Here is a 25,824-nt window from a genome sequence, read left to right as displayed (position 1 = left end):
AGGTATTGGAGGAAAGCCAAGGCAAGAACTGAAGCAGAGACCATGGAGGAATGCTTCTACTGTATTGTTCACCCTGGTTTGCCCAGCCTACTTGCCCATATTGCTCAGGGCCACCTGCCCAGCTCACACTGGGCTGCATCCTCCCACATCAGTCATTAACCAAGGCAGTGCCTCACATAGTTACTCACAGGCCAATCTGATGGAAGCATTTTCTCAGTTGAGATTCCCTCTTCCAGATAAGTCTAGCTAATATCAAGTCGATTCTAACAAGCAAGCAAACAAACAAGAAACTCCATAACTAATCAGCATAGTCATAAAATAAAAAAATAAATCTTGAATGTTGCATATGTCTTTAATCCCAACACTTAGGAGGCAGAGGCAGGTGGATCTCTATGTGTTCAAGGCTAGCCTGGTCTAAAGAGTAAGTCCTAGGACAGCCAGGGCTACACAAAGAAACCCCATCTCAAAAAACCAAAACCAAGCAAACTTGAACGTTGTCTTTTTGCCTTTATATAAGTGTGGTTCCAATACAGCATGTGTCCTCACTATATAGGTAGGAGAATAGTCCAGGTAATCAATAACTGTGCTGAGTGAGCCTAGTTCATGGCCACCAGTATTATGTTGAACATTTTATCCCTGAAAAGATGCTGTGGACTAGATAGGCTTTCTTTCCTATATTTATAAGGAGCCATCTTTAGCTTTTTACTGATTACTATTTCTACATTTTTTTTTTTAGGCTACCATCAAAAACAATGAGTTTAAAGCCGTTCACCTACCCGTTTCCAGAGACAAGGTTCCTTCATGCAGGACCCAATGTGTATAAGTTCAAAATCAGATATGGCAACAGTGTCAGGTAATTTGAAAGTTAGGAACACAGTTCATGCACTTGCACATGAGTGCATTCCCCAGGTCATCCTCTCTGCCTCCTCATCCAGAGAAGGGACTGCAGTAGCACCTGGTCAGGCTCTTTCCCAGGTGCACTTGTGATTGATACAGTTTCCTAAGTTAGGGGCAATATACCTTTGAGAAGATATTGCTCAGAATTATTTCTGCTTGGTCTTGTCTCTACATGCTTACATACATACATATATACATTGTAAATAGGGCTGGAGAAATTGTTTGTCAGTTAAGAACACTGATGTCTCTTCCAGATTCCTGTTCTGTTCCCTGAACCTATGTGGTATGGGGTGGTTTCTTCTGTAAATTTACTTCTAGTAGCTCTGATGGCCTTCTAGCCTAGCCTCCACAGGCACCATATGCATGTAGTACACAGATATACATACAGGCAATATCGATCAATCAATCTATCTATGAAACAAAAAAGAGGCTGGAGAGATGACTCAGCAGTAAGAATATATATTACTCTCCCAAAGGACCCAAATAAGGCAAGATTCTCAAAACCCAAGTCAGATGGCTTACTTTTGATAGCTTCAGGGGATATGACACCTCTGTCTCTGAGGGAACCCACATACATATTCATACACCTGTACACCCACACATCCACACATCTATACATCCACATGATCATACTATCACACACATTAATACATACACATGTCTGACATAAGAGCTTGGAACTGCTGAGCAGATACAATGTGGCAGGTAAAAATTCTAGAAACTTAATTTTAAAAAAGAAAGAACCCAGACACATGTCTGTAATTACAGCACTGAAGAGATGGAGGTTGGAGAGTCATGTGTTCAAAGCCAGCCTGTGCTACATGAGATTCTGTCTCAAAACAAGTAAGCAAGACAAAAAACAGTAAGTCAGTACTATAAATGAGCAAATTTTCTTTTGGATTTGGATTTAATTTTGTACTTAGCATTAATTTTGTACACCAAAGAAACAACAAAAATAATAAATTGGAATTTATTTTTGAGCTATTTAAAGAGATTTTTTGAGACAAGAGTCTCACTATGTAGCCCTGGTTGGCCTGGAACTCTGTATAGACTAGCCCAGCTTTGAATGGACAGATATTCTTCTGCCTCTGCCTCCCCAGTGCTGGGATTAACAGGCTCTGCCACCACTTCTGGCTATTTAATTTTTAAAAATCGTCAAAGGTCATTTAAACAGTAGTGTTAGAGAAAGTATTTACAAACCATGTATCTTTGAGGTTTCTAACATCCAGAATGTATAAAGAAGTGCCAAGGGGTTGGAGAGAAGGCTCAGTGGTTAAGAGTATTTACTGCTCTTACAGAGGATTGGGCTTCAGTTCCCAACACCCACATAGGTGGCTCACATCACCTATAACTCCAGTACCCAGGAATGCAACACTCGTGGCCTCCTATGAGACACACGTGATATACAGAAATTCATACATTTACATTTCTATAAATCTCATTAGCGCCCAGCTTAATAGAAGATTCCTAGAGTACTGGAGGCTGGAGAGAGGACTCAGTGGATAAAAGGGCTTGATGCACAGTTAGAAGAAGTATAATTCAGATTCTAGCACTCACTATGAGTGCCTGTAACTTCAGCTCTGAGGGATTTGACACTCTTCTCTGGCCTCTGCATATGTGCAGGCAGATGTGGCCTCATATATACACACCTATACTCATGCAAACTCACACAAAAGTAAAGTCTTCAAAAGATAAACAGCACTATAATGTTATATCTGCTTGGGCACTTGAGAGTATTTTGGTTTGGGGATGAGAGAGACATGTAGATCTGTACTGGAAAAAGGTAGGAATATATTCAAGCCCTCTCAGGTCACTATAGATATTCTCTTGACATCATACAAATCTTGCCTGGTATAGGCTCAGTAGTAAAGAACTTAGCTAGAATGTACTGGGTTCAGTCCCTAGAACCATAAACAGAAGCAAAAACTTGGAAAAGTAGGAGTTCGGGGTTTTTACATGGTAGTTTAGGGTTAGTTGCATTGAAGATCTGAAATTATGATTACAGTTTTTGAACTCTACTACATGAAGATTCATTGGTCTGTTTTCTTTTGTTGTTTGAGGTGCTGTGTTTGTATAGCCCAAGCATCCCTGTGCTGTAGCCTCCTGAATACAGGTTGCAAGTACCATCTCCCACTTTTGAGTTTCTGGGTTTGGGGGATTTTTTTTTTTTTTTTTAAGACAGGATCTCATTGTGTAGCTCTGGTTGTCCTGAAACTTGTGGTGTAGACCAGGCTGGTATAGAACCCACAGAAATCTACCTGCCTGTGCCTCCTGAGTGCTGGGATTAAAGACATGTGCCACTAAGCAGGCCTGGGTTGTCCTTATAATATGAAGCATTCCATTGGTCATCTGGAAAATGTTGATTCGTTAACTTATGTAGATTGTCAAATAATGACAGAGTTCATTATATAATACCAAGTAATAGTTGTTGGGGCTGGAGAGATGGCTCATTGGTTGACAGCACTGGCTGTTTTTAACTAAAGAACCTGGATTTAATTCCCAGCACCCACATGGCAGCTTACAAATGTCTGTAACTCCAGTTCCAGGGGGTCTGACACCATCACACAGACTTACATACAGGCAGAATATCACTGAACATAAAGTAAAAATAAACAAATTATTTTTAAAAGTAACTTGTTAATATTGCTTCCAGTCTTATCCATGGAGTACTTAAGTTACGAAAGCCGTCAAAACCCATGGTGATGGATGTAAGTTTCCAAATTTCAAATTTTTCTTTTGAAAGCCCTAAAACTTATTATTGACAGCAAATATTGTCAGTTATTTTCCTTTATTAGACATTCCAACCTTACTCATTTTTGAAAAAATACAATGCTTTCTGTCTTATTGCATATTGTATTAGTCAGGGTTCCCTAGAGGGACAGAACTTATAGGATAAATTTTAACCTGGTCACAAATATAGCTAATATGATATAACTATCCCTTGCACAACTACAGATGCATTATGCACCTTAACAAAATGTGACAAACACTTATGTCAAGTATAACCCTTGTTTCTGCAACTGGTCACATGGTCTTAGCTGATATAACTATTGTCTTTTACTACCCATTCTATATTTTCTTTGCCCTCAGCAAGCACCTCAGCAGGTCTTGGTTCTGTTCTTAGAGGAGTGACCCATAGCTTCTTTCCAGAAGAGTCATTCTGCCTGAGTCAGGCTGTTGTTTCCCATTGACTTTAATGACAGGACATGCTAGCACCAGGGCTCTCCTGCACATAATCTCTCCAGACATAATCTTTCTTACCTCCATTGTACAGAAGCAATCCTGTTTCCCCTTGATAATCTCCTTCAATCACTGTTTCTTAGCCCCATGGTTTAACTCCCCAGGGGGAAGTCTGAGCTTCTAGAAAGAAAGGTTTGTTTTTTCTCCTGACAGGAGTGCTCCCCCATCTGGAACCAACATTTTTAGGCCAGCAGGTACAGGAAGTGAATTTTTTCCTAGTGGGTTGGAAACTATTTCCATTTCCACCCCTTAATTCCAGAACTGGTGGATCCTGGCTATCTAAGAAATTATAGCATACATTGGACACTGATTCCAAGAATAGTATGCCTTCTGCAGAACCTTGCTGCAGCTCTCCAGGCTGCTGCCACCTCATGGACTACACTTTCTTTTTGTTTTTTGTTTGTTTTGTTTGTTTACTAACTTTTTCTCCTTCTGGACAGGGTTTCTCTGTGTATCTTTGGCTGTTCTAGAATTTACTCTGTAGATTAGGCTGGCCTTGAATTCACAGAGATCCTCCTGCCTCTGCCTCTGCCTCTCAAGTGCTGGGATTAAAGGCATGTACGACCATGCCCAGCTATACACTTTCTACTACCCCCTAGGAACCTGCATAGCCTTGAGTCTGTTTGTAGATCTAGAGGCAACTATTGGTGGGTCCTGAGTGTCATTAGTAATGTCTGGCATTTCCTTTAAGGAAAGTCACTGCTGATATAGCAGACAGTGAAAGATTGATTTCCTCAGCCAATGGTGGAAAAGGCAGTCTCAGGAGGGCAGGGGTAAGAGTACATCCTCTGCCACCTCTGCCACAGGTGGAGAGACGTCTTCCTCAGGTGAGATTAAACTCTTGGGAATCTGAGGGTTCAAAATTCTCAGTTTCAGTAGGGTTCTCCCACACACTTATCCGTCTCAAATTATAGTATCGGAAATTCCTTTAACAATATGTGCCCTTAGTTTAACTTTTGATTCAGCTAGGACCTGAATTTTTGCTGTAATTCATCCAGCCTCACAATGAAGGCCTTTGTTTGATTTTCCACAACTGAGTTCTGTGGCTCCTGGGAAGAAGATTCACTCATGACTTTAATCCAGCAAAGGGAGGAGGATCTATGTGAGTTTTGAGGCCAGCCTGGTCTACAGAGTGAGTTCCAGGAAGGCCAGGGCTACACAGACACATCCTGTCTCAAAAAAACAAACCAACAAAAACTTATTTAAAAGATTAGAGAAACCCTGTCTCAAAAAAACATATGTGTGTGTATAACTTATTAACTATATATATAGTCTCATATATATATATATATATATATATATATATATATATATATATATATATATATAAAACCTACAAAAATTTAAACCATTACAGCAGTAATATAATATCTTTTAAGTTTTACAGAGAAAAATTTGGGGGGTAACCTTGTACCGATTCTCAAACCACACTATGTAAGGTGAACACTGGGTGAGCCACAGACTTTAACATATCTTGTTTCAGATACTAGACAGGGCTTGCTTTCTTCAGTCTAACACTCTCTCAACCAAGCTATTTTGGCACTATCAGGGATTGCTCTTTCATGGTACTTCTCTATTTACCTTCTAGAGGAGAAGAAATAGAGGATAAGAGAGTCATCATCCAGGAGCTGGAGGTAGGAAGAAAATGAAGCAACTTCTGAAGAAATTATTTACTCCTGAAGTCAAGGATGAATCCACACCCAAATTTCTTTTTGTTGTTGGTGGTGGTGGTTGTTTTGTTGAGACAGGTTTTCTCTGTGTAGCTCTGGCTCTCCTGGAACTCACTCTGTAGACCAGGCTGGTTTTGAACTCAGAGATCCACCTGTCTCTGCGTGATGGGCTTAAAAGTATGTGCCACCACTGCCCAGCTTCATACCCAGACTTATATTATTCCCTACAAACTGAATCAAAAACTCCACCTGATAAATTGGTATCTACATGCAAAGATGCCACTATTTTTTAAGGAAAATTTAAAGCCCATATTTTTTCTCAATTCTTACTAAGTACTAGCCTTTTGGGACTGGTTGTTGTTTGTTTCCACTGGGATTCCCAGACAGGGCAGCTCTGTTGTGGCAGTTGGCACAAAGAAGCTTCTAGAGGACTGCTGCCTTCTGGGGCTCTAGGCATGCCACTACTCCAATCACCGCCTGGAAACTGGGTGGTAAATACACTGACAAGTGCCTGTGTCTTCATCTTCATTGGAAACATTTGCCATCACTTTGTTCCAAGTTCATGTTCATTCTTTTTCTACACAGTCTGCTTGTTAGAGATTTCCAGGAGACTGAACAGGGGCAGGGCTCTATAAACCACTGAAGGCACTGGGCCAGCAGTTAGAATGCTGCAGCCCAGCCCTCTGTTCCGGTCTGTTCTTTACCTGTCAGATGAGGTTGATCTGCTTCCAAGATTATGGTGTGGATTTCAAATAGATGTGTCCAATGCTGGGCACACATATAGGTTAGAAAGCATTTGCATATATTTGTGTGCATATTAAAGTTTGCAAACTGCTTTTTTGCTTGGTTGGCTTGTTTTTTGATTTATTTTGGACGTTGGGTCTCACTATATATTCCTGCCTGGCTTGGAACTTGTGTAGATGAGTCTGGTCTTGAACTTTCTGAGATCCTTCTGCCTCTGCCACCCAAGTACTTAGATTACAGGTTTGAGCCTCCACTATTGGTTCTTTATGTACATTTATGTGTGTTTCATTTTTGTAATTCGTTCTTTTATCCCAGGCTGGTATGTGTAGCTGAGGATGTCCTTGAAATTTCTTATCCTCCTGCCTGGACTTATAGGTGTATATCATCACACACACACACACACACACACACACACACACACACACACACACACACACCTGGTTTATACAGTGCTGGAACTGGACCCAGGACTTCATGCTAAGTAATGACTCTGTTATCTAAGATGCATCTCAACTCTTTGTTTGTTTTGATTTAGTTTGGTTTGGTTATTCATTGTTTTGAGACAGTATTTTTTGTATGTAGCCCTGGCTGCCCTGGAACTCACACTGTAGACTAGGCTGGCCTCAGATTCACAGATATCCTGCTTCAGCCTCCCAAGTGCTGGGGATAAAGGCATGTGCCACCACTGCCCAGACCCCAATTTGTTTTTATTTTTTAATGTTTGTTTATTTCTTTTATGTGTATGGGTACATTGCGCACGCGCGCACGTGTGTGTGTGTGTGTGTGTGTGTGTGTGTGTGTGTGTGTGTGTGTGTGTGTGCATATGCATCCCTTGGGACTAGAGTTACAGATAGATGGTTGTGAGCCACCACATGGGGGGTTGGGAATTAAACTCTGATCCTCTGAAAAAGCAGTCAGTGCTCTGAAGCATCTCTCCAGCCCCTTTTCTTGGTTTTTGAGACAGGCTATTGTTTGGTAGTAACCCTGCTAGACTGTTCCTTGATACAAAGCCCAAACATACCTGGACTTAATGGCAATCCTCCAGCTTCAGCTTTTCAAGGGCTAGAATCATGCCACAAAGTATTTAAAAACATTTTTCCTTTTTTATTAGATATTTTATTTATTTACATTTCAAATGTCATCTCATCCCCTTTCCTAGTTTCCTCTCTTCAAAACCCCCTAACCCATCCCCCTCCCCCTGATTCTGTGAGGGTGCTCTCCTACCCACTCCACCCACTAGCATATCTCACCACCCTGGCATTCCCCTACACTGGGGCATCAAGCCTTCCCTGGACCAAGGACCTCTCCTCCCATTGATGCCAGATAAAGCCATCCTCTGCTACATATGCAGCTGAAGCCATGGGTCCCTCTGTGTGTACTCTTTGATTGGTGGTTTAGTCCCTAAAACCATTTTTTTTGAGACAAGATCTCAATATGAACCTCAGGTTGGCCCTTAATTTATACCCCTCTGGCCTTAGCCTCCTTAATGTGATTACAAGCATATATCACCATACCTAGCAGTAAAATACTTTTTATGTCTTCCATTTTTACAAATTTTATTTATTTTATATGTGTAGATGTTCTGCTTGCATGCATGTCTGTGTGCCACCCATGTGCCAAGTGCTTGTGGAAGCCAGAAGAGGGTGTTGGATCCCTGGAACTGGAATTACAGGTTATAAGCAGCCATGTGAGTGCTGAAATCAAATCAGAGTCTTCTAGAAGAATAGCCCTTGCCTCTGAGCCATCTCTAGTGAGAATTCTAGATTTTTGGTTTCTTATGTGCTTTCATTTTAATCTCAGGTGTAGGGATATGGAATTGCTTCAGACTGTCCACAGAGCTTGGCCATGATTTGCCTCCTGCTCTAGCAGAAGTGTGGTTTTGCCATCTGCAGATTGTGTGGCATTTGGAATTTTGGGAAGTTTTCGGAGGGTGTATAAATGCTAGGGCTCCATAGGTGGGGTTGATTGTTAGGTGTTGAGGGAGGTTGGTTGCACTGTTAGTACTCATGCTCAAGGAAGCATCAAAGGGAAAGAAATTAGATTCAGGGATATCCCTCCCTCTCCTTCTCCCTCTTCCCAGACATCATTGATCTCTGGGCCCCTATATATGTGCACACAGGTGCATATGGACACATGTACCTACCCACAGAACACATGACTACACCAGAACTGCCATCATAGTAGATGTCAGCTGCCATTATAAGCAACACACAGTGCTAATACAGCAGACGCAACACCAAACGACACTTACAAAAGTAAAATTACAAAAGTTGGAACCCAAACTCAGGATGTTTTACATAGAAAATAAGTGGTCAAAAAAAAAAAAAAAAAAAAAGAAAGAAAGAAAATAAGTGGTCTTGGGCTAGGACAGTTTAGTGGGAGAATAGGTGGCACACAAAGTCATAGGTTCAGTTACAGTATCCACTCCTCACCCTAAAAAAGTCATAGAAAAATTTTTTTAATGGATTAATTAGTGTGTGTGTGTGTGTGTGCGCGTGCGTGTGTGCACACGTGCGTGTGCGCACCACAACTTATATGTGGAGATCAAAGGACAACTTGTAGGAATTGGTCTTCTCCTACAATGTAGGTTTTAGAGATTAAACTCACACTTTCAAACCTACTAACAGGCTTTTCTCTTCTGAGCCAGCCTGCAGGCCAAGCAGTCATTGTATACTGCCAAATTATTTAGACTCCTTAAGGAGTCTAATTGAAAAGCCAAATTATTTAGACTTCTCAAGATTAATTATGGACTAATTAACAGTTAAAGCAAGCAAGACTTTTTGACTTGAGCAAAAGCAAAGTAACTATATGTCAATAAATATTGTTATTATTTTTTACTTATATCTGTTGTTAAGAACCTGTTATGCTCTGCTTCATCCCTCAGTGTTAAAATAATACTGTTAAAAAGATGCTCTGACAGGGGCTGAAAAGATGGCTCAGTGGTTAAGAGCACTGACAACTCTTCCAGAGGTCCTGAGTTCAACTCCCAGGAACCACATGGTGGCTCACAACCATCTGTAACGGGACCTGATGCCCTCTTCTGCTGTGTCTGAAGACAGCTACAGTGTACTCATACACATAAAAAGTATAAATAAATTTTTTAAAAGAGAGAGATGCTCTAATAAAGCAGGTGGACTGAGTACATACAGCACTTTCCTTACCCTTCTCAGTAGAGAAATGGTATGGAATACCTTACATGGCCTTGGACTAACTGTCGTGAAGTTTGAGACAACAAATCATTGCTGCAGGAACAGCTCTCTGCAGGGCTGTCTTGAACTGTACCTTCTGGGTAGAACAGGTAGGATTTGAACATGTGCTGGTGAAAGAATGCAAGTCAGGCAGAAAGAACAGCAAAAATGTTTGAAGTAGAGGAGCAGAAGATACGATCAAGAAACAGCAAATGGTTCATTAGACTTCATTAGAACATAGGTATGTGAGGCTCCTGAGATGGGCCGGCAGGTAAAGATGCTGCCTGCCAAGCCTGACATCTTGGGTTTTATTCCCAGGACACATATGGTAGGGTGAGAGAACTTCTGAAGGCTGTCCTCTGTAGCATGTGTGTGCCCCACTTCCAAGAGTAGGGGCCAGTGTGTACACATGCATTTTTTATCATTTTAGTTTTTATATGTATGTGTGTTTTGCCTGCATGTATGTCTGTGTACTATGCATCCACTGGAACTGGAGCCACTATATGGGTACTGGGAATTGAAACTGGATCCTGTGAAAGATTAGTCATTGCTCTTAACCAGTGAGCCATCGCTCCAGTCCCAACTATTTTTGTCTCTTTGTTTTTGAAACAGTGGTCTCTCTTTTCAGTCCTGGCTCTCCTGAACTTCTCTTTGTAGAAGAGCTGGTCTTTGTAGACCAACCTGGTCTTAATCTCATAGAGATCCTCCTACCTCAACTTCCTGACCACAGTCAGCCTTTCAAAAAATTGAAAAAAGTATACAAATATGGATATAGTGGCTGATATCTATAGCAGTGGATCTCTGTGAGCTTGAGGCCAGCCTGGTCTACATAGTGAGTTTGAGGGCAGCCAGAGCTACACAGTGAGACCCTGACTCAAACAAACAACAAGCAATGTAGGTGTTTGAAAAGAATGAAAGATGTAAATGGAAAGATGAGCTTTAACAGTATTAAATAATTTTAAATATCTCTTTCAGAATTCTATCCGTGCAGTCTTGGCAAACATGGACCACCTGCAGCCCTTTGTTACAGAACACTTCATTGTATTTCCCTGTATCCTTTCTTTCCTGGTTCTTCCCGCACTCTCCCCCAGAAAAGTGGAGTTTGATGTTTAAGTTAGTCCCTATCTCATGTGGCCCAGGTTGGTCCTATGTCCACTTTCCAAGTGCTAGGTTAGCCCTATGTAAGACGCCATGCCTGATGCTTGTGCAATGGAAGCGGTGAGACCGAAGGCCATTTACAGGTGGGTCAGAGAAGCAGAGCTGGTGTCTCAGCCTTCTCATGGCCTCCAGGGACACATACTGTTCTCCTTCCTCAGTTCCTTAGCACCATCCTCAGATAAAAGCAAGTGGGAGAGAGTTTCCCACCTGAAGTTTAAACATGGAGAAATCATCTTGACCCCCTACCCATTTGTCTTTACTCTGTATGTAGAGATGAAATGCTTTGCTGAAAATCTGCTTTTGGGTGAGAAATACTGAGAAAGAGGGCAGTAAAGAAAAAGGGCAGGACTGTGACCTGGCCCCCATGGAGCTGTCTGCCCAACTGGGCTCTAACCACACAGGACAGAGCCCTGGAGCATTTCCTTCAAGCTTGGTTCAGTGCCCTATGGCTTAGGCACCATGTTAGATTATTTAATCCACCCATGTCTCCTTTGTGAATAGTGAAGAGACACACTAATATGGGGGATTGTATGTGTAAGTATTGGTGGGTGGGAATACATAGTTTATCTGGAGAGTAATTGCTCAGTGCCAGATACCCAGGTAAACATTTAATTTTATTTTTGTTTGTGAGATCAGCACAGGGTCCTGCATTTGAATCCCCATTGCCTATGGCTACATACATGTATCTGTAACTCTGATCTTTGACCAGGGACGAGGGTGGTAGGTAGGAAGTTGGCAGAGATGGGTGGGTTCTAGGAGCTCACTGGAGGTGGGCCAGCCTAGATGAAATGCTGAGGTTCTGAAGGGAATGAGATGGAGAAGAGAGGGCACCCAGTTTGTCAGGTAGTAAAAGGTGTCCTCCTTTGAAGCATGTACTATTAAAGTACAGTTTGAATCAACTTCACTTCAGCCTACAGGTAACAGTTGTTCTGCCTCAAGGTAGGGCAGAAGCTCAAAGTCACTATTTGTTCAAGAAAGGTGTAGCAGGCCAAAAAAAAGGGGGGGGGGGGAGGCCTCAGGCAGAAGTTTTATCTTAAGCCAGAAGTAAATAAAATCCAGAATCCCAGGTAAAACAGTCTTGATCCATTATAACATTCAACTTTCCCATTGTAGGGAAACCAACAAATGATATTCCTCTTGAGTTGGTAAGTTTTGCTTTTTCTATACAAAACTGAAAATTGTCTCTCTTGCTTCAAAAGTACTGCTCTGTCTCTTCTGTCTCTGCCCCTCCATTTGTGCGTAGGTCCCACTGACTGTAAATATGAGTCTATATGTCTCCATCTCGATTTCAGAGGCAATGTCTTGCTGAAGTAGAGATGTTACAAGTTGACTTTGGTAGGCAGTCCCGTGAGCTTCTCTAGAAGAAGAGGGGTCCCAGGAATCTGGTTTCCTCTCTGCAGGTCCTAGCTGAGAAGGGAGCAGAAGAAGCCACAATGAGGAAACGGAAATTCATGGAAGAACCCAGCTCCCCTAGCAGGCCAGGGCCACACAGGTCAGTGATGTAGAGAGGCTTTGCCACCTATTGCTGTCTGTTGAGTCAGCCGTGAGCAGTTGCTTGATTTGGAGGGTTCTTCAGTACCTTGCCCACCCTACAGGTAGATAAACTGAGGAAAGGAAATAAGTTGATATTTTCTATTTCATTTGATCAGTCTCTCAGCAAAGTAAGATTGTTCTATTCCTCAAGCTAGAGGCTAAACTGGATTGTAGCATGACAGAGAATCACAGATAGGTGGAGGCCCTACTATCAGAAGAGAAAAATACAGAAAAGGCTAGGAGGAAACACTGTCAGATCTATAGAACTGAACTCAACACAGTCAGTGAGTATTATGGTGTTATCCAATAGAAATCACAAAATGTAGGAATTTGCAGAATGTTATACAAAAACAGAAGGAGGCCAAAGACATCTTGGTTGGTAACATGCTTGCCATGCAAGTCTGAGGGCCTGAGCCTGGTCCCGGAGCACATGGGCTACCAGGCAAGGTACAGGCTTGTAGTATTGGAGAGATGCAGGCAACTGGACTATGGGGGTCACTGGCTAGCCAGCCTAGCCTGCTTGACAAGTCCACACCAGTAAGAGACCCTGTGTTGAATAAAAAAGTGGACAGTACTTGAGGAACAGCACTGGAGGTTGAACTTTGCACATGTGTACATTCACATCTCTACACTTGCATACCTGTAAATACATGAACATGCATGTGCAAAGGGCTTTGAAAGGTGAAAAACAAATAAAATAGAATTTTACCCCATGAACAATTGGCTAAAATGTAAATGTGTAAAGATACTGTCTGTGTGGTGGTACATAGTCACAATCTTATAGAATCACTCACCGCAAGAGGCCATTCAAGGATACTAGAGACACTTTGTCTTAAAATGTAGTGTGCATGAATTGTTAGAGGGAATGCAAGCATATTCAAACACGTTGAAGTTGTTGCTGTAGAGGTTACTTGTGTCCTTTTGATTCTCTGTCAGTGGAAGAATTTGTCAGTAAGACCATCCCAGGGAGGCCACCTGGAATAATCCAAGGTGTGGTTTGCTCCCCAGTCCAAGATGCTTTCATTCCAGTGACAGCAGATTACAAAGGGGCTGACTCTGCTTTCTGGGTGAACATGTCAGTGACAAGTAGGGAGTTCATCCCAAGCCTTGTGGAATGTGATCATATTTGAGGCGTAAAACTCGGTTTTATTTTATTTAACTGATTTTCCTATAGAGATGAGGCCCCGGATCTCCCCTGGGTTTTGATGTACAGCTGAATGTTTCATAGTTTGATCCCTCTTTCCATCACATATACTGTGTCTCAACCCTGCCTTTAAATGTCTCCAATTGAAATTCTATTATGAATTGAAGCAACCAAAGAAAATCTTGCCACACAATTTATCCTGCCAGCCAGGAGTAGTATAAAAATAGCCAACTTGCTGAAATATTCATTTGGGCTACATTTGCTTGAATGTGGTGATGTTGCCATAGCCAATGACATTTCCTGGGCTTTCCTCCCCCACTTCAGGGCCAAGATGGAGACACTGAGTGAAGCTTCCAGCAGTAAGAAGCCTCTGAAGGAGAGCAAGAAGGTAAGCATCGAGACGGGAGCTTTGAGGCTCTGATGGCTCCTCTGTTACAGGCCGGCTCCTGTTACACACTCCGCTTGGTCCTTGCTGCACACTGACTTGACTGAACTCATTCTTGGGTTTCACTCTCTGTAGACCGACATTCAAACTATTCTGCACTTGTCACTGTCCCTAAAGTAGTTGTATAATGAACACACCCATGGATCTTTTTCTGATGACAGTCTTCTCAACTTAACTGCTCATGTTTTATAATTTAAAAATAGGTCTGTATTTAATGGGTGTGAAATCCAATATAGAATCCTCACCGTAGAAAAATTTTTGCCTTAATCTACACTGGAGTTTGAGTCTGGGCGTGTCTTGTTTTAGCAGGTGAGGTGGGCATGTAGGGAGTGGAGGTGCCTTCCTATAACTCTCGCCAAGGCAGCAAGATGGCTAGAGTTTGAGACCTGGCTAACCACATTTATCAGGTCAGCCAGAGCTGTGGAGTGAGACTGGAGGGGGTTGGTGCTGTGAAGAGATGTCTTCAGGACTGACACGTCTGTGCATTCATAAGCCCACAGCCACTGAGGTTAGCTGAATTACACCCAGGCAAGATCTAGGCAGTTACCATCCCTTCTTAAACTCAACCCCAAACTAAGGTGCTGGCAGATCATGAACTGTTGGGGAAGGGGAGTCATTTATGCCTGAGTGTAGCTGGTAAGCTGCCCATGACCCAGTAGATAACCCTACACTTATACACATGCAGGTAACTCTAATTATGTTAGAGTTGTAGGTCCAGGGGGAAAAAAGAACATCCAAGCAGGAGTCTGATGTGCTGGAGAGAAGAGTGAGGGGAAGAGGGTGAGAGTGGGGCAGGAGTAAGGGATCAGATACAGTATTTACAGGGATAGGATGCTGAAAGGATACATTTTAAATTACTTTGTAAAAAGGAAGCTGGACATGGTGACACATGCCTTTAATCTCAGCATTCAGGAGTCAGAGGCAGGATCTGAATTCTCTGATTACAGTCAGCCTGGTCTATATAGAGAGTTCCAGACCAGCCAGGGATACACAGTAAGACCATGTCTCTAAAATAAACAGAGGGTTTAAGAGATGGCTCAGCAGTTAGAAGCATTTGCTGCTCTTGTAGAAGACCTGAGTTCAATTTCCAGTATCCATGTTAGGCAGCACACAACTTCCTGTAACTCCAGCTCCAGAGGGTCCAAAACCCTCTTCTGGCCTCTGTGAGCACAGAGTAAGATAGCTCATTTGGCAAAGGAACATGCAGCCAAGCCTGATGACTTGACTTCCATCCCCAGGACCCATAATGTGGAAGGAAAGATCTGACTCACACAGAGTCTTCAGACTTCTATATGCATGCCATGACACAAGCACATGTAGGCATATATTTTTCACAACCTACTTTAATAAGGGTTCAACCTCCCCTCTAGCCCACCATCCACCAGAGGTTATAAGGACACGGGGGAAGTGGATCTGTTTAGAAATAGTGCTTTGGGTTGATTCCAATCTTCATTGTTCTCAGTCTAGTCAACTAGCAAACACCAAACACAAATCAGCAGCTATAGTCCAGTCCACTCAGCAGACACCACACAGGAATCATCAAGGGCAGTTTAATCCAGAAGAAACCGTGAGACATGCCAGTCGGCCCAAGTCCATGGAAGAAGCCACAGGAACCTCACAAGAAGTTCTTTGTTGAGGTTCTCTCTATGAAGTCACCACAACTGAAGCTTAGCAATGCAATGTCAGGCAAACCAAGACATGCGTGTCATCAGTGACGACGGGTGAGGCAGGGCAAGGCGAACCAACATTCGAGCTCCCACTGTCTGTGGGGTCATAATTATATTCTTTTTAAACATCATGTGTACTTTCATGTGTTTGCTTTAGCAAGACATCCTCTCACCTGTATCTGCTTCAGCAAAACATTGTTTCACCTATCTGTCCCAGCACATCATTAAAACATTGTTTCACCTACCTGTCCCAGCACAACATCATTAAAACATTGTTTGTTTCACCTACCTGTCCCAGCACAACATCATTAAAACATTGTTTCCCCTACTTGTCCCAGCACAACATCATTATAACCTGAGTCTCCAAAGACAACAGAAATTTCCACTTTACCCTCATGCACCTCACATTCCTATATCCACATAAATATGTAGTTAAACCAGGGCATGATTGCCAATTCCTTTAATTCTAACACTTGGGAGGCAGAGGCAGGCAGATCGCTGTGAGCTCAAGGCCAGACAGGGCTACACAGACTCTGTCCCTATTGCCTGAAATAAAAAAAGAAATTAAAAGGGTTGAAGACATGGGTCAATGGTTAAGATCATTACTGATCTTTAGAGGTTCTAACTTTGGTTCCCGAATTAAGGACAGGCATCTTACAACAGCCAGTAACTCCAGCTCCAGAGAGCTCTTTCCTTTCTTCTGTGGGTACTGAATTCACACACACACACACACACACACACAGAGAGAGAGAGAGAGAGAGAGAGAGAGAGAGAGAGAGAGAGAGAGAGAGAGAGAGGGGGGTAATTCTAATTCAAAGTAAAATAAAACCTTTAAAATATAAAACAGAACAAGGACAGGCTGTCCCAGTGATGCAGTTTTACTTGATTTATTTGATGGTTTGTTTCTTCACTTAAATGTTTATATATTGGCTACTTGTCCATTTTAAGGCTTCTTGCTGATAGTTTTCTCCTCCTCCTTCTTCTTCCAATATTTATTTATTTTACTTATATGAGCACACTGTCACTATCTTCAGACACACCAGAAGAGGACATTGGATCTCATTACAGATAGTTGTGAGCTACCATGTGGTTGCTGGGAATTGAACTCAGGACCTCTGGAAGAGCAGTTGGTACTCCTGAGCCATCTCTCCAGCCATGATAGTTGTCTTCAAAGTGGCACATTTTAGCCAGCAGTGGTGGTACTTGACTTTAATCCCAACACTCTGGAGGCGGAGCTACACATAGAAACTCTCTGTCTTAACCCCATCAAAAGAAAGTAGCACATATTTTTTTTATTTCCTCCCCCTTTTAAATATCTTGCAACTATTATGTGTGTCTTATAGGTATTTTTAAAATTTGTTCTTTGTGTCTCCAAAGTAGTTCTGACCCTAAGTTCCAGATACTAATAGCCACCATTGGACTTCCCAGGACCCACAACATGATCAGTGAAGGAGCTAAGAACTACCATATATATACATTTGTTCAAGACACTGTCCTGTGTCAACTGTGAGCCAAATACTTGAGCTATCCTGCCTTTAAAGCCCCCAGGAATGTCAGGCCAGACAGTCAGATAGCTGTGTGTGTCCAGGAAGCACAGGCCACTTAGTGAGGTTGTGAGGGGAAAGTCCCCTGGTAAAGCTGAGGTCCTTGAAGAGCCCAAGCCAAGAGAGAAGAGTGTGACACTTTTAATGCCTGCAGGCTAATGCATCCAGAACTCAGTGCTGGGAATTGTTATTGGGACTAGACAGTAGGCCTTCAGTCCCCTAGGATCACAGGAATTACCTAACCTTTTGGAGTAAAGTATGGAGACAATTTCTAATATTTTGTCACCCTTTTAAGGTATGTTGTGTGCCTAGACACCTAACACACATGTAAAACCTAGCTGCTTATTTTCCTTGGGAATCTAAACTCCTGCCTCTGGGACCAGGGTTAGAAGATGAGGCCCCAATTTTGTCAGCTGCATAGCCCACCAAGTGGTTTTAGGTCGTAAGCTGTTTCCTCTGCACTGCCAACCTCTGGAAGTCAAGAAGAGAACTGAGAAAGTGCAAGAGGTGTGCATGAAGCCTTTGAGAACAAAGTGCTCTACAAGCAAGATAATTGCTATAAAGGAGCATTTTCCCCGCACTAACTCCGTACCTTCCTATTCTTAGTTTGACACACCATCTCCTGCAAGAACAGTACCCACAGCTTCTTACTCAACATAATTACCTTTCATCTCAACTCTGGGTTTAGAGAAAAGCTGAGCAAAAGGAGCATGTTTATTGATTTTGACTCAACGCCCAAAGACAGCCTCCATCACAGACCCTGTTCCCGGGGAAAGGATTTCTCCTAAATTAATGTAACCACAGAGACTCTCAGTGCAAGCCACTTGAGCTGGAAGAATTGAATTTGTTCCTATGGTTCAGTGCTTGGCATCCTCCCACCCCTTTGTGGAAAGTTTGGGTTGTAGGAACACATACAGCCAGGGAGGATTGTGCATGTCTGAACACATTGAAAAGCATTAGCAGGGAATGCATAAAAGAACACAATACTTGTCTCCTGAGACCTGTTTGGGGAAAAATGGGAAGGGAAGACCCTTTCTTTTTGTTCTTTCAGATCCCAGGCCTAGAGAGCCAGACTATGAAAGGATTAAAAGACATTAGAGAACAGATAAATGGCCCCATGTGGACCAGACTGCTCGGTGTATTCTCACCTCTGTTCCACTTCTAAGCAGGTCTGACTTGGAACTATCAGTGGCTTTCAAGGTGTAACACCCTGCTGGCTTTCTTCAGTGGCGCCACAGTCTTCCTCAGCCTGTCTTTCTGCTCTACAGCTTGAGCCTCCACACTGCCTTCCAGGAAAGCTACCCTTTTTGTGAGAGGAGTTTCCTTGCTTCTGGGATTAGGTTTGCCCCTTTGCTGACCACTTAGATCCAACCCTCATAAATGCCAGACTCTTTGGTCATCTCTGAAGCAAGATTTAAGTCCAGAATCATAGTCTCATTAAGTCTGTAAGAATTGCCCTCTCAAGAAACTAGAGGTAGGCCCTTGAGATCTTCCTTGCTATCTAGGAGAGCGAGAATGACTTTTTTTCTCCTGTAGCTCTTTCATCTGTGTAGGAAGATTTCCCTGGGCATGCCCCCTATAGACACCAATTTGAAGGGGTTGTGAAGATACTCAGAAAGATTCTAACTTGAAATGCATGCTTAGAATAGGGGCCAGTGCTCATTTCCTAGGGACCTACTGCAACTCTGTCACCTCAGTACCCTGTACAAATTCTTCACCAGAAGCTCACCCTGAATAGCATCCAAGCTGCTCTGCCCTCAGGCTATATTGGATGAGGAAAGGCCAGTGTCAGAGATTCCCAAGAAAATGCTTGTTTCTGACCATCAGAGCATTTACTAGAAATGTGAACTTGGAACCAGGTTGTATGATATCCTCCTCAAGGTACAAAGGAATTTCTACAGAGTAGCACATGGAGAGATATAGATTGTGTGGTATCATGTGTTGTTCAAGCTGTTATGTTTCTGCCATGCCTGGGTCTAGCCATTCTGATTGTATTTACTCAGTAATGGTACTGTGCCCTTTTCATCATGTCCCTGCCCAGAAAGCCCTGCTCTCTCCCTGATCAGCTCCTCATCCTAATTATGACAAAAATCACATTCATCTGTCAAAACCTCTATTTAAATGTCACTATCCCTGTGAAGCCCTTCCTTGACCTTCCACCCACTTTGCAGCTGTAGCACTACAGACTCCTGGGGCAGCCTCACCACACTGGCTCGTGGTACAGTTGTTCTGTATGGACTGTACCAAAATGACATCTGGTTCTGCTAGTTTCAGCACCAGGAGGCACTCAGCAATAGGGATAGAGGCAACCCAGCTGGGCTTGTTCTGAGTTCCTGAATCGTATGGTTTTAGAGGGTCTGTGATAGGAAGCTGGGTGACCATGACTAGAAGGAAGTATAGGACCTGCTTGGGTAATCAGAAGCCAGTCAGTAGCACCCTGATCACAGGCCCTACAAGATGAAGTCTTACGATTTTTATTTTTTAAAAAAAGATTTATGTATATGAGTACACTTTCTGTCTTTATGCACACCAAAAGAGGGGACCAGATCTTATGGTTGTGAGCCACCAGATCTTACGATTGCTGGGAACTGAACTCAGGACTTCTGGAAGAACAGTCAGTGCTCTTAACCACTGAGCAATCTCTCCAGCCCCTTAAGATTTTATCTTTAAAAACAGAAAAGAAAGACAGACAGACAGACTCGGGGCATGCCTTTAATCCCAGCACTGGGGAGGCAGAGACAGGCAGATCTCTGTGAGTTTGAGGCCAGACTAGTCTACAGAGAGTTTCAGGACAGCCAGGGCTAAACAGAGAAACCTTATCTTGAGAAAACAAGAGACAGACAGAGATTTTATCCTTGATCTTTTTTGTTTTGTTTTGTTGTTTTAACAGATCAGGGATGAAGAAGCCCAGCTGGAATATCAGGATATTTCAGCTTCTGATCCCATTGCTGTCAAGGAACAGGGTAAGTTTGGGGGGAGATTCTCGTTTGTTTTTGTTTGAGACAGGTTCTTGTGGTAGAGCCCAGGCTGGCCTCTAACTCTTGAGCCTCCTCCTGCCTCCTGAAAACTGAGATTACAGGTATGAGCCACCATGTCCAGCCAAGCCCTGCTTCTGACATTGAACTCAGTAGCCCAGAAATTCCAAAACATTTCCTAATAAAGTGGAGGGTTTCAAAGCAAAGCTAGAGGGATGTGGTATCTTTTGCTGTGGGACTGAAAGACTATTTCTGGGAAGTGTTTTCTCTTCACCTGGGGCATCAACATTAAGATTGAAGGTTCAGAGACTGGAACTGGAGCTCAGTTGGTAAAATACTGAATTCACTTACACAAAGCCCCAGAGACAATCCCCAGCACCTTGAAAAACCAGTCAAGGTACACATGTGCGATCCTAGAACTCCAGTGGTTTACTAAAAACAAGTTAGAGGCTGGCATGGGTTGCATAAAATCTTGTCTCAAAAAACAAAAAAAAAAAAAACAAAAAAAAAAAAAAAAGAAGGTGTAGACAGATGCTCTGCCTGGTCTAGGAATGCCCAAAGAGGAACATCCTTCCAGCATTCTGATCTTTTACCCTGAGTAAGGACGTGGATGCAGTTTTCCAGATGCAAGATGTGAGCCTGTGAATTACTGGACAGTTGTGGTTTTCTGTGGAAACATGTCAGCTCTGGTGGATGGCTGAGACCTGAGCTGTATAAATATCTCAAGCCTGACTTTGAAAATATGCCAAGGTCAGAATAGAATCTTGCTGAGCAGAGATGAAATTGGAAAGGTCAGACAAACATTTTACCTGGCTCTAAATAATTCTTGGTGTGTGAGGCTACCCTGTGATCTCCTCTTAGATCAAGGAGTCTGTGGGCCAGCGTCTCTTCCCTGCCTGAGTGTTTTCCTTACAGATGATATGTTGGGGCATAGCCTGCCAGGGCTGGTTGTCCCTCCACTGGAACATAGCAATCCACCACCACTGAAAGAGCCAGCAGTCAGAGGCTTCTTGGGCTTTCTAAGGTAAGACAGTTTTTGCCATCAAGCTGAAAAGCAATCTCTGGGTTCATTTGCTTCACTGAGCTGGAGGGGGGGTGGGGAGAGACAAGAGAAGGAGATTCTTCCTGTGATTTCACAGCCATATCAAAGAGAGATAATGGAAATGGAGCTGAGAGCAAGGGCCCTGACTCAAAAGACTGTGTACTGTTTTTGTTTGTTTTTGAGACAAGGTCTTACTATGTAATCCTGGCTGGCCTGCTCACAGAGATCCCCCTGCCTCTGCCTCCAGAGTATTGGGTTTACAGGTGTGCACCATTGCACCAGGTTCCCTTCTTTTAAAACAGGGTCTCACTTTGTAACCCTGGTGGGTTTGAGCTTGGGCTGCTCTGTTCTCTGTTCATTTATACAGCTCTTTCCACTCTGAAGTGCTGAGGGGCCCACAGGAGGCCTGTTTCACATGTTGATGAAACAGAAACATCTATCTTGGGTCATTCAGATGATTTGAAGTCCAGAATGCATTCACTCTCCCCTCCAAACCTAGGTGTGTGTCTGGAATCCTTTCTGCAGAGAACACTGAGCAAGTCTTTGTCTGCCTAGAGCGCAGCAATTCTGCTGCAGTTCTCTCTCCTTTATTTCCCTCTTCCGGGGATAATCTAATTTGGGTGCCTTCTCAAATGCTGTTTTGGACTTGGGTTTCCATTCAGTGGTTCCCCAGAGCAAAATGCCCTGGCTAATGAAGCACTAATGGGAACCAGGGAGAAGGAGCAACCTCCTCAGTCTCAGACCCTCTCCCATCTTGCATCCTGTAGTGCTCTCTTCCCATTTCGGTACTTCTTCCGGAAGAGCATCAGTGAGCCTTCCAGGCACCACAGCACAGGTCATGGGGCAGCATAGGAAAGAAGATGTCCCCTCGAAGTGACTCCTCCCCAGCTATGCCACACCTCCTTTGCTTCTGTTTTCTTTTTGTCTTCTGTTTATTTTGAGACAAGTGTTACCGTGATACAGCCCGGGCTGGCTTCAAATCCATGCCTCGGCTCCCAGTGTGTACTCCACGGTGCCATCCTATTCTCCCAACCCCTAGGCATGGGGATTCGGGCACCAGATCGGGTCCTCATGTGTGTTTATCCTGTTGTTTGCCTTTGGTTTTTTCTATTTAGAACACTAAGAGTGAGGCTGACTTGTGTACCCCGCCCTCCACCCCCATAATTGGAAAAGCAAAACAAAACAATGCTAAGAAGGGCTGGCAAGGTGGCTAGATGGGTAAAGCATTGCAGCCAAACCTACTGACCTGAGTTCAACCTCCATACATGTACACCACACAAAATGAAATGTAATTTTATTAAAAATTTCACGATAAATAAGTTAAATAAATAAACGAAACACTACAGAATTCTACTGCCCTAAGGTTTAAGTCTTTTGTCTCTAGTATTTAGGACTCTAATGCCGATAACTGCTCATGATGAACCATTGGTTGAACTTGGTGAACCAGGGCCTAAGAGAACAGAGAAGCATCCATGGGCCTTCCCCCGAACCCCCAGTCTCCTGTTGTTGTTTAGTGAACTACACAAGATGTATACCTGCCTTCAGCAATTATAGTTCTTTACTAGGGTTCAGGGAATAAGGCCACACAAGGTTCACTGGCTTGAGTCTCATTCCACTGCCCCAAAGAAACTATCCCATCCTCATTTTGGCCCCAAAGGATAGTGCCTAGAATGTGAAATGTTCCCTAAGGTACCTAAGCCCTTTCTTCACCCCAGGGCCATCTAGAGACCTGTCTTGGGCTTATGTGACTTCAGAGAGCCAAAAGAATAATGGTTAGGAATTTAGAAAAACCCATTTTGGCTTTTTAGTAAAGTCCAATATTAAGATGGACTACCCCCATGCCCGGTCTTTAAAGAGCCATTTGTCGGACTAGAGAGTTGGCTCAGTAGTTAAGAGCACTGACTGCTCTTCCAAAGGTTCCGAGTTCAGTTCCCAGCAACCACATGGTGGCTCAAAACCATCTGGGATCAGATGCCCTCTTCTGATGTGTCTGAAAACAGCTACAGTGTATTCATATAAAAATAAATAAATAAATCTTTTTTTTTAAATAAAGCCATTTGTCTGTCCCATGCCACAAGGTCCCTAATGGGAAGCCTGGGCCTAAAGTGCTGGGTTTCTCTGAGTCTCTTTGCCTGGTTGTCTCTACCTTTGATAGGGAAAAGGAAGTACAGTTCTGGGGGGCTGGCACAGGCAACCCAGGGGACACCAAATGACAAGCAAGGGTGTAGGGATAGGGGTGAGCAACATGGGTAGTACCAGTTTCTCCCAAACCCTGTTCACTACATTTGTCCTATAATCCCGAGCATAACTTCACTGACAGCTGCTGCCAAAGAGCACAGCTCCAAAGCCTGGAGTGCTGAGTGCCCATGCTGACTGGGACCAGCTAACAGGGCTTCGGCTGCCCTTTTTTATCATCTGGAAAGTGAAAGGTTGGATTTGAAGAACTCCGAGGAGCCCTCGGTGTGGTGGTGGTCTAAGAGGGGCCGCTTGCGATCACCACAGACCTCTGGTCTGGGCACGTCTTCATTCAACTTCCAGCTAATGTTGACTAAGGCTTTTCTTATTGTTTGCTTGTGTTCTGGTGCCCAAAAAATGGATGGAACCCAGAACCCCAAGCTTCCAGACAAGTGCTCTGCCATGGAACCACATCCATAGCCCTCAACTGTCACATTTGTGTCTCAGGTGTCACTTAGCACATGGTTAGATAATATGATGTGTGACTTTTATAGGGAGCCTCTGTAAGCAGAGTTAGACTCAATGAGGTTGGAGTCTAGCTCTGCTCACATGTAGACTGGTCCAGCTCAGAACTCTACTCTACAGCTTGGCCACATGATAGTTAAGTGTTCTCAGGACCTACCCCTAGACTGCCACCAAGCACACTAGTACCCTCGCTAGTGGGGTGCCCTTGAACAAAGAATCTTGTTCTTGGACTGGGGATGTAACTCCACTGGTAGAATGCCTCCTTAGCATTCAGGAGGCCCTGGCTTGACCCAAGAATAGCATGAACTGAATATGGTGGTTCATGCCTGGGATTCCAGGACTTAGGAGGTGGAGGCAGGAGGATCAAGTTCAAGGTTGCCTCTGGGATGCATGAGATTGTCTTTTAAGAAAAAAGTTGATTTTCAGTTCCATTCCTTTGCAATCACTAAAAGACAGATTGGCAGCAGGGATGAGGGTAATAGTTTTTAGACAGAATGGCTGAACAGGTAAGAGTCCTGCCAAAGCTCACAGAGGGTGAAGAAAACCCAACTGCCTACATGTCACACTGCCCACTCCTGGGCCTGCCTCACCCCCTCTAGTATGCAAGCAACACTAAACAGCCTAATGGGCACGGGAAAAGTCAGACTGCATTCTGAAGAAAAGAATTCTCCAGGTGGTGAGGCTTCAGGCTAGGAGGGGCCTGAAAGCTGATATCTTGGAGGGTGGGGCTCAAAACACCAGCAAATAAAAGCCTGGAGAGCCAGCACCAGTTTGGAGACCAGCAGAAGGCACCGAGAATCTACAGTTCCTGCTGGACTGGTAAGCAAGTAGTGCTAGGGAGGGAGGGTGGTGGGCCAGGGCCTTGTAGGCCAGTGGCACATGGATGGAGGAATTGGTATGTACCCCAGACAGTGAAAGACAGTCCAGGGAAGTCTGCATAGGAAGATGACATACAAGTGGCTAGCCTTCTAGACTAGCTGAGGGAAGCAAACACCCCACACATTCCCACCAAAAGCAGAGAGGATAAACAATACCACCCAGGCACACCTTACCAGTCAGAAGACCCAGAAGCCTGGCTTGCTGGTGGAGAGGCACAGCTTCAAAGACTTCCCTTCCCACCCACTCCTTTTCAGATGCCCATGGCACCACGAGTCTTGCTTCTCTGCCTACTGGGCCTGGCAGTCACTGAAGGGCATGGCCCAGAGGCAGCCATCCCAGGCTGCCACTTGCACCGTGAGTTACTCTACTCAGAAAGTGGACTGGGGGGGGGGGGCAGCGAGGGGGGGAAGAGCCGAGCTTCAAACAAGAAGCACAGGTAGCACAGCCTTCACAGGCTACTTTCTCATCTCCTTCCAGCCTTCAACGTGACAGTTCGAAGTGATCGGCACGGCACCTGCCAGGGCTCCCATGTGGCACAGGCGTGTGTAGGACACTGTGAGTCTAGTGCTTTCCCCTCTCGGTACTCTGTGCTGGTGGCTAGTAGCTATCGACACAACATCACCTCTGCGTCTCAGTGCTGCACCGTCAGCAGCCTTAAGAAGGTAAGGGGCCTGACCCTGGTGGGGGCGTGAGGGTGGGGATCCAGGGTGGGAGGAATAGGAACAAACTTGGGTCCACCTCCGACAGGTAAGGGTGTGGCTACACTGCGTGGGGAACCATCGTGGGGAACTTGAGATCTTCACTGCCAGGGCCTGCCAGTGTGATATGTGCCGTCTCTCCCGCTACTAGTCCCTGAGGGGCTCAGGGTCCAGTCCTGCCACTGATTTGTCATGAGTCTCTCAGCCGAGGGCCTCTGACCCTCTTAGGGCCTGTGAACGTGGGGTTTCACCTCTTTTTACCTGGCCTTCTCAGCAGTCTCATGCCACATTCTCCTTCGC

The 25,824-nt window shown here is 44.0% G+C and overlaps 2 protein-coding genes across 3 annotated transcripts; both read left to right on the top strand.

Annotated features, from left to right (window-relative positions):
* Window positions 1–752: 752 nt before the first annotated feature.
* On the top strand, window positions 753–22,099 carry MAJIN (membrane anchored junction protein; the record flags this gene model as incomplete). The annotated part of the gene is made up of 10 exons (XM_080912957.1): window positions 753–853; window positions 5,726–5,771; window positions 10,715–10,790; window positions 11,076–11,201; window positions 12,011–12,042; window positions 12,298–12,389; window positions 13,899–13,962; window positions 20,121–20,193; window positions 21,121–21,229; window positions 22,015–22,099. The coding sequence occupies 10 exons, from the start codon at window positions 753–755 to the stop codon at window positions 22,097–22,099; spliced, it is 804 nt and encodes a 267-aa protein (XP_080769083.1).
* Window positions 21,090–25,804, top strand: GPHA2 (glycoprotein hormone subunit alpha 2). Of its 2 annotated transcripts, none has more exons than XM_080913528.1 (4): window positions 21,090–21,229; window positions 25,081–25,180; window positions 25,304–25,488; window positions 25,574–25,804. In XM_080913528.1, the coding sequence occupies exons 2-4, from the start codon at window positions 25,081–25,083 to the stop codon at window positions 25,673–25,675; spliced, it is 387 nt and encodes a 128-aa protein (XP_080769654.1). In that variant the 5' UTR covers window positions 21,090–21,229; the 3' UTR covers window positions 25,676–25,804. The 2 variants fall into 2 exon arrangements, with proteins under 2 accessions (XP_080769654.1, XP_080769655.1); XM_080913529.1 differs by lacking the exon at window positions 21,090–21,229 and adding an exon at window positions 24,735–24,766.
* Window positions 25,805–25,824: the final 20 nt, after the last annotated feature.

This window comes from Micromys minutus (assembly GCF_963924665.1).
Source record: "Micromys minutus genome assembly, chromosome: 2".
NCBI classification, from domain to species: Eukaryota; Metazoa; Chordata; class Mammalia; order Rodentia; family Muridae; genus Micromys; species Micromys minutus.
Note: the sequence above shows the minus strand (reverse complement) of the source record. Positions and strands in the feature narration are given on the sequence as shown.

Excerpts from the sequence above, each read along its gene's own strand:
- GPHA2 (XM_080913528.1), top strand. The coding sequence starts at position 25,081 with ATGCCCATGGCACCACGAGTCTTGCTTCTCTGCCTACTGGGCCTGGCA. Across the intron at positions 25,181-25,303 it reads CCCAGGCTGCCACTTGCACC|CCTTCAACGTGACAGTTCGA; the intron begins GTGAGTTACTCT and ends ATCTCCTTCCAG. Across the intron at positions 25,489-25,573 it reads CCGTCAGCAGCCTTAAGAAG|GTAAGGGTGTGGCTACACTG; the intron begins GTAAGGGGCCTG and ends CACCTCCGACAG.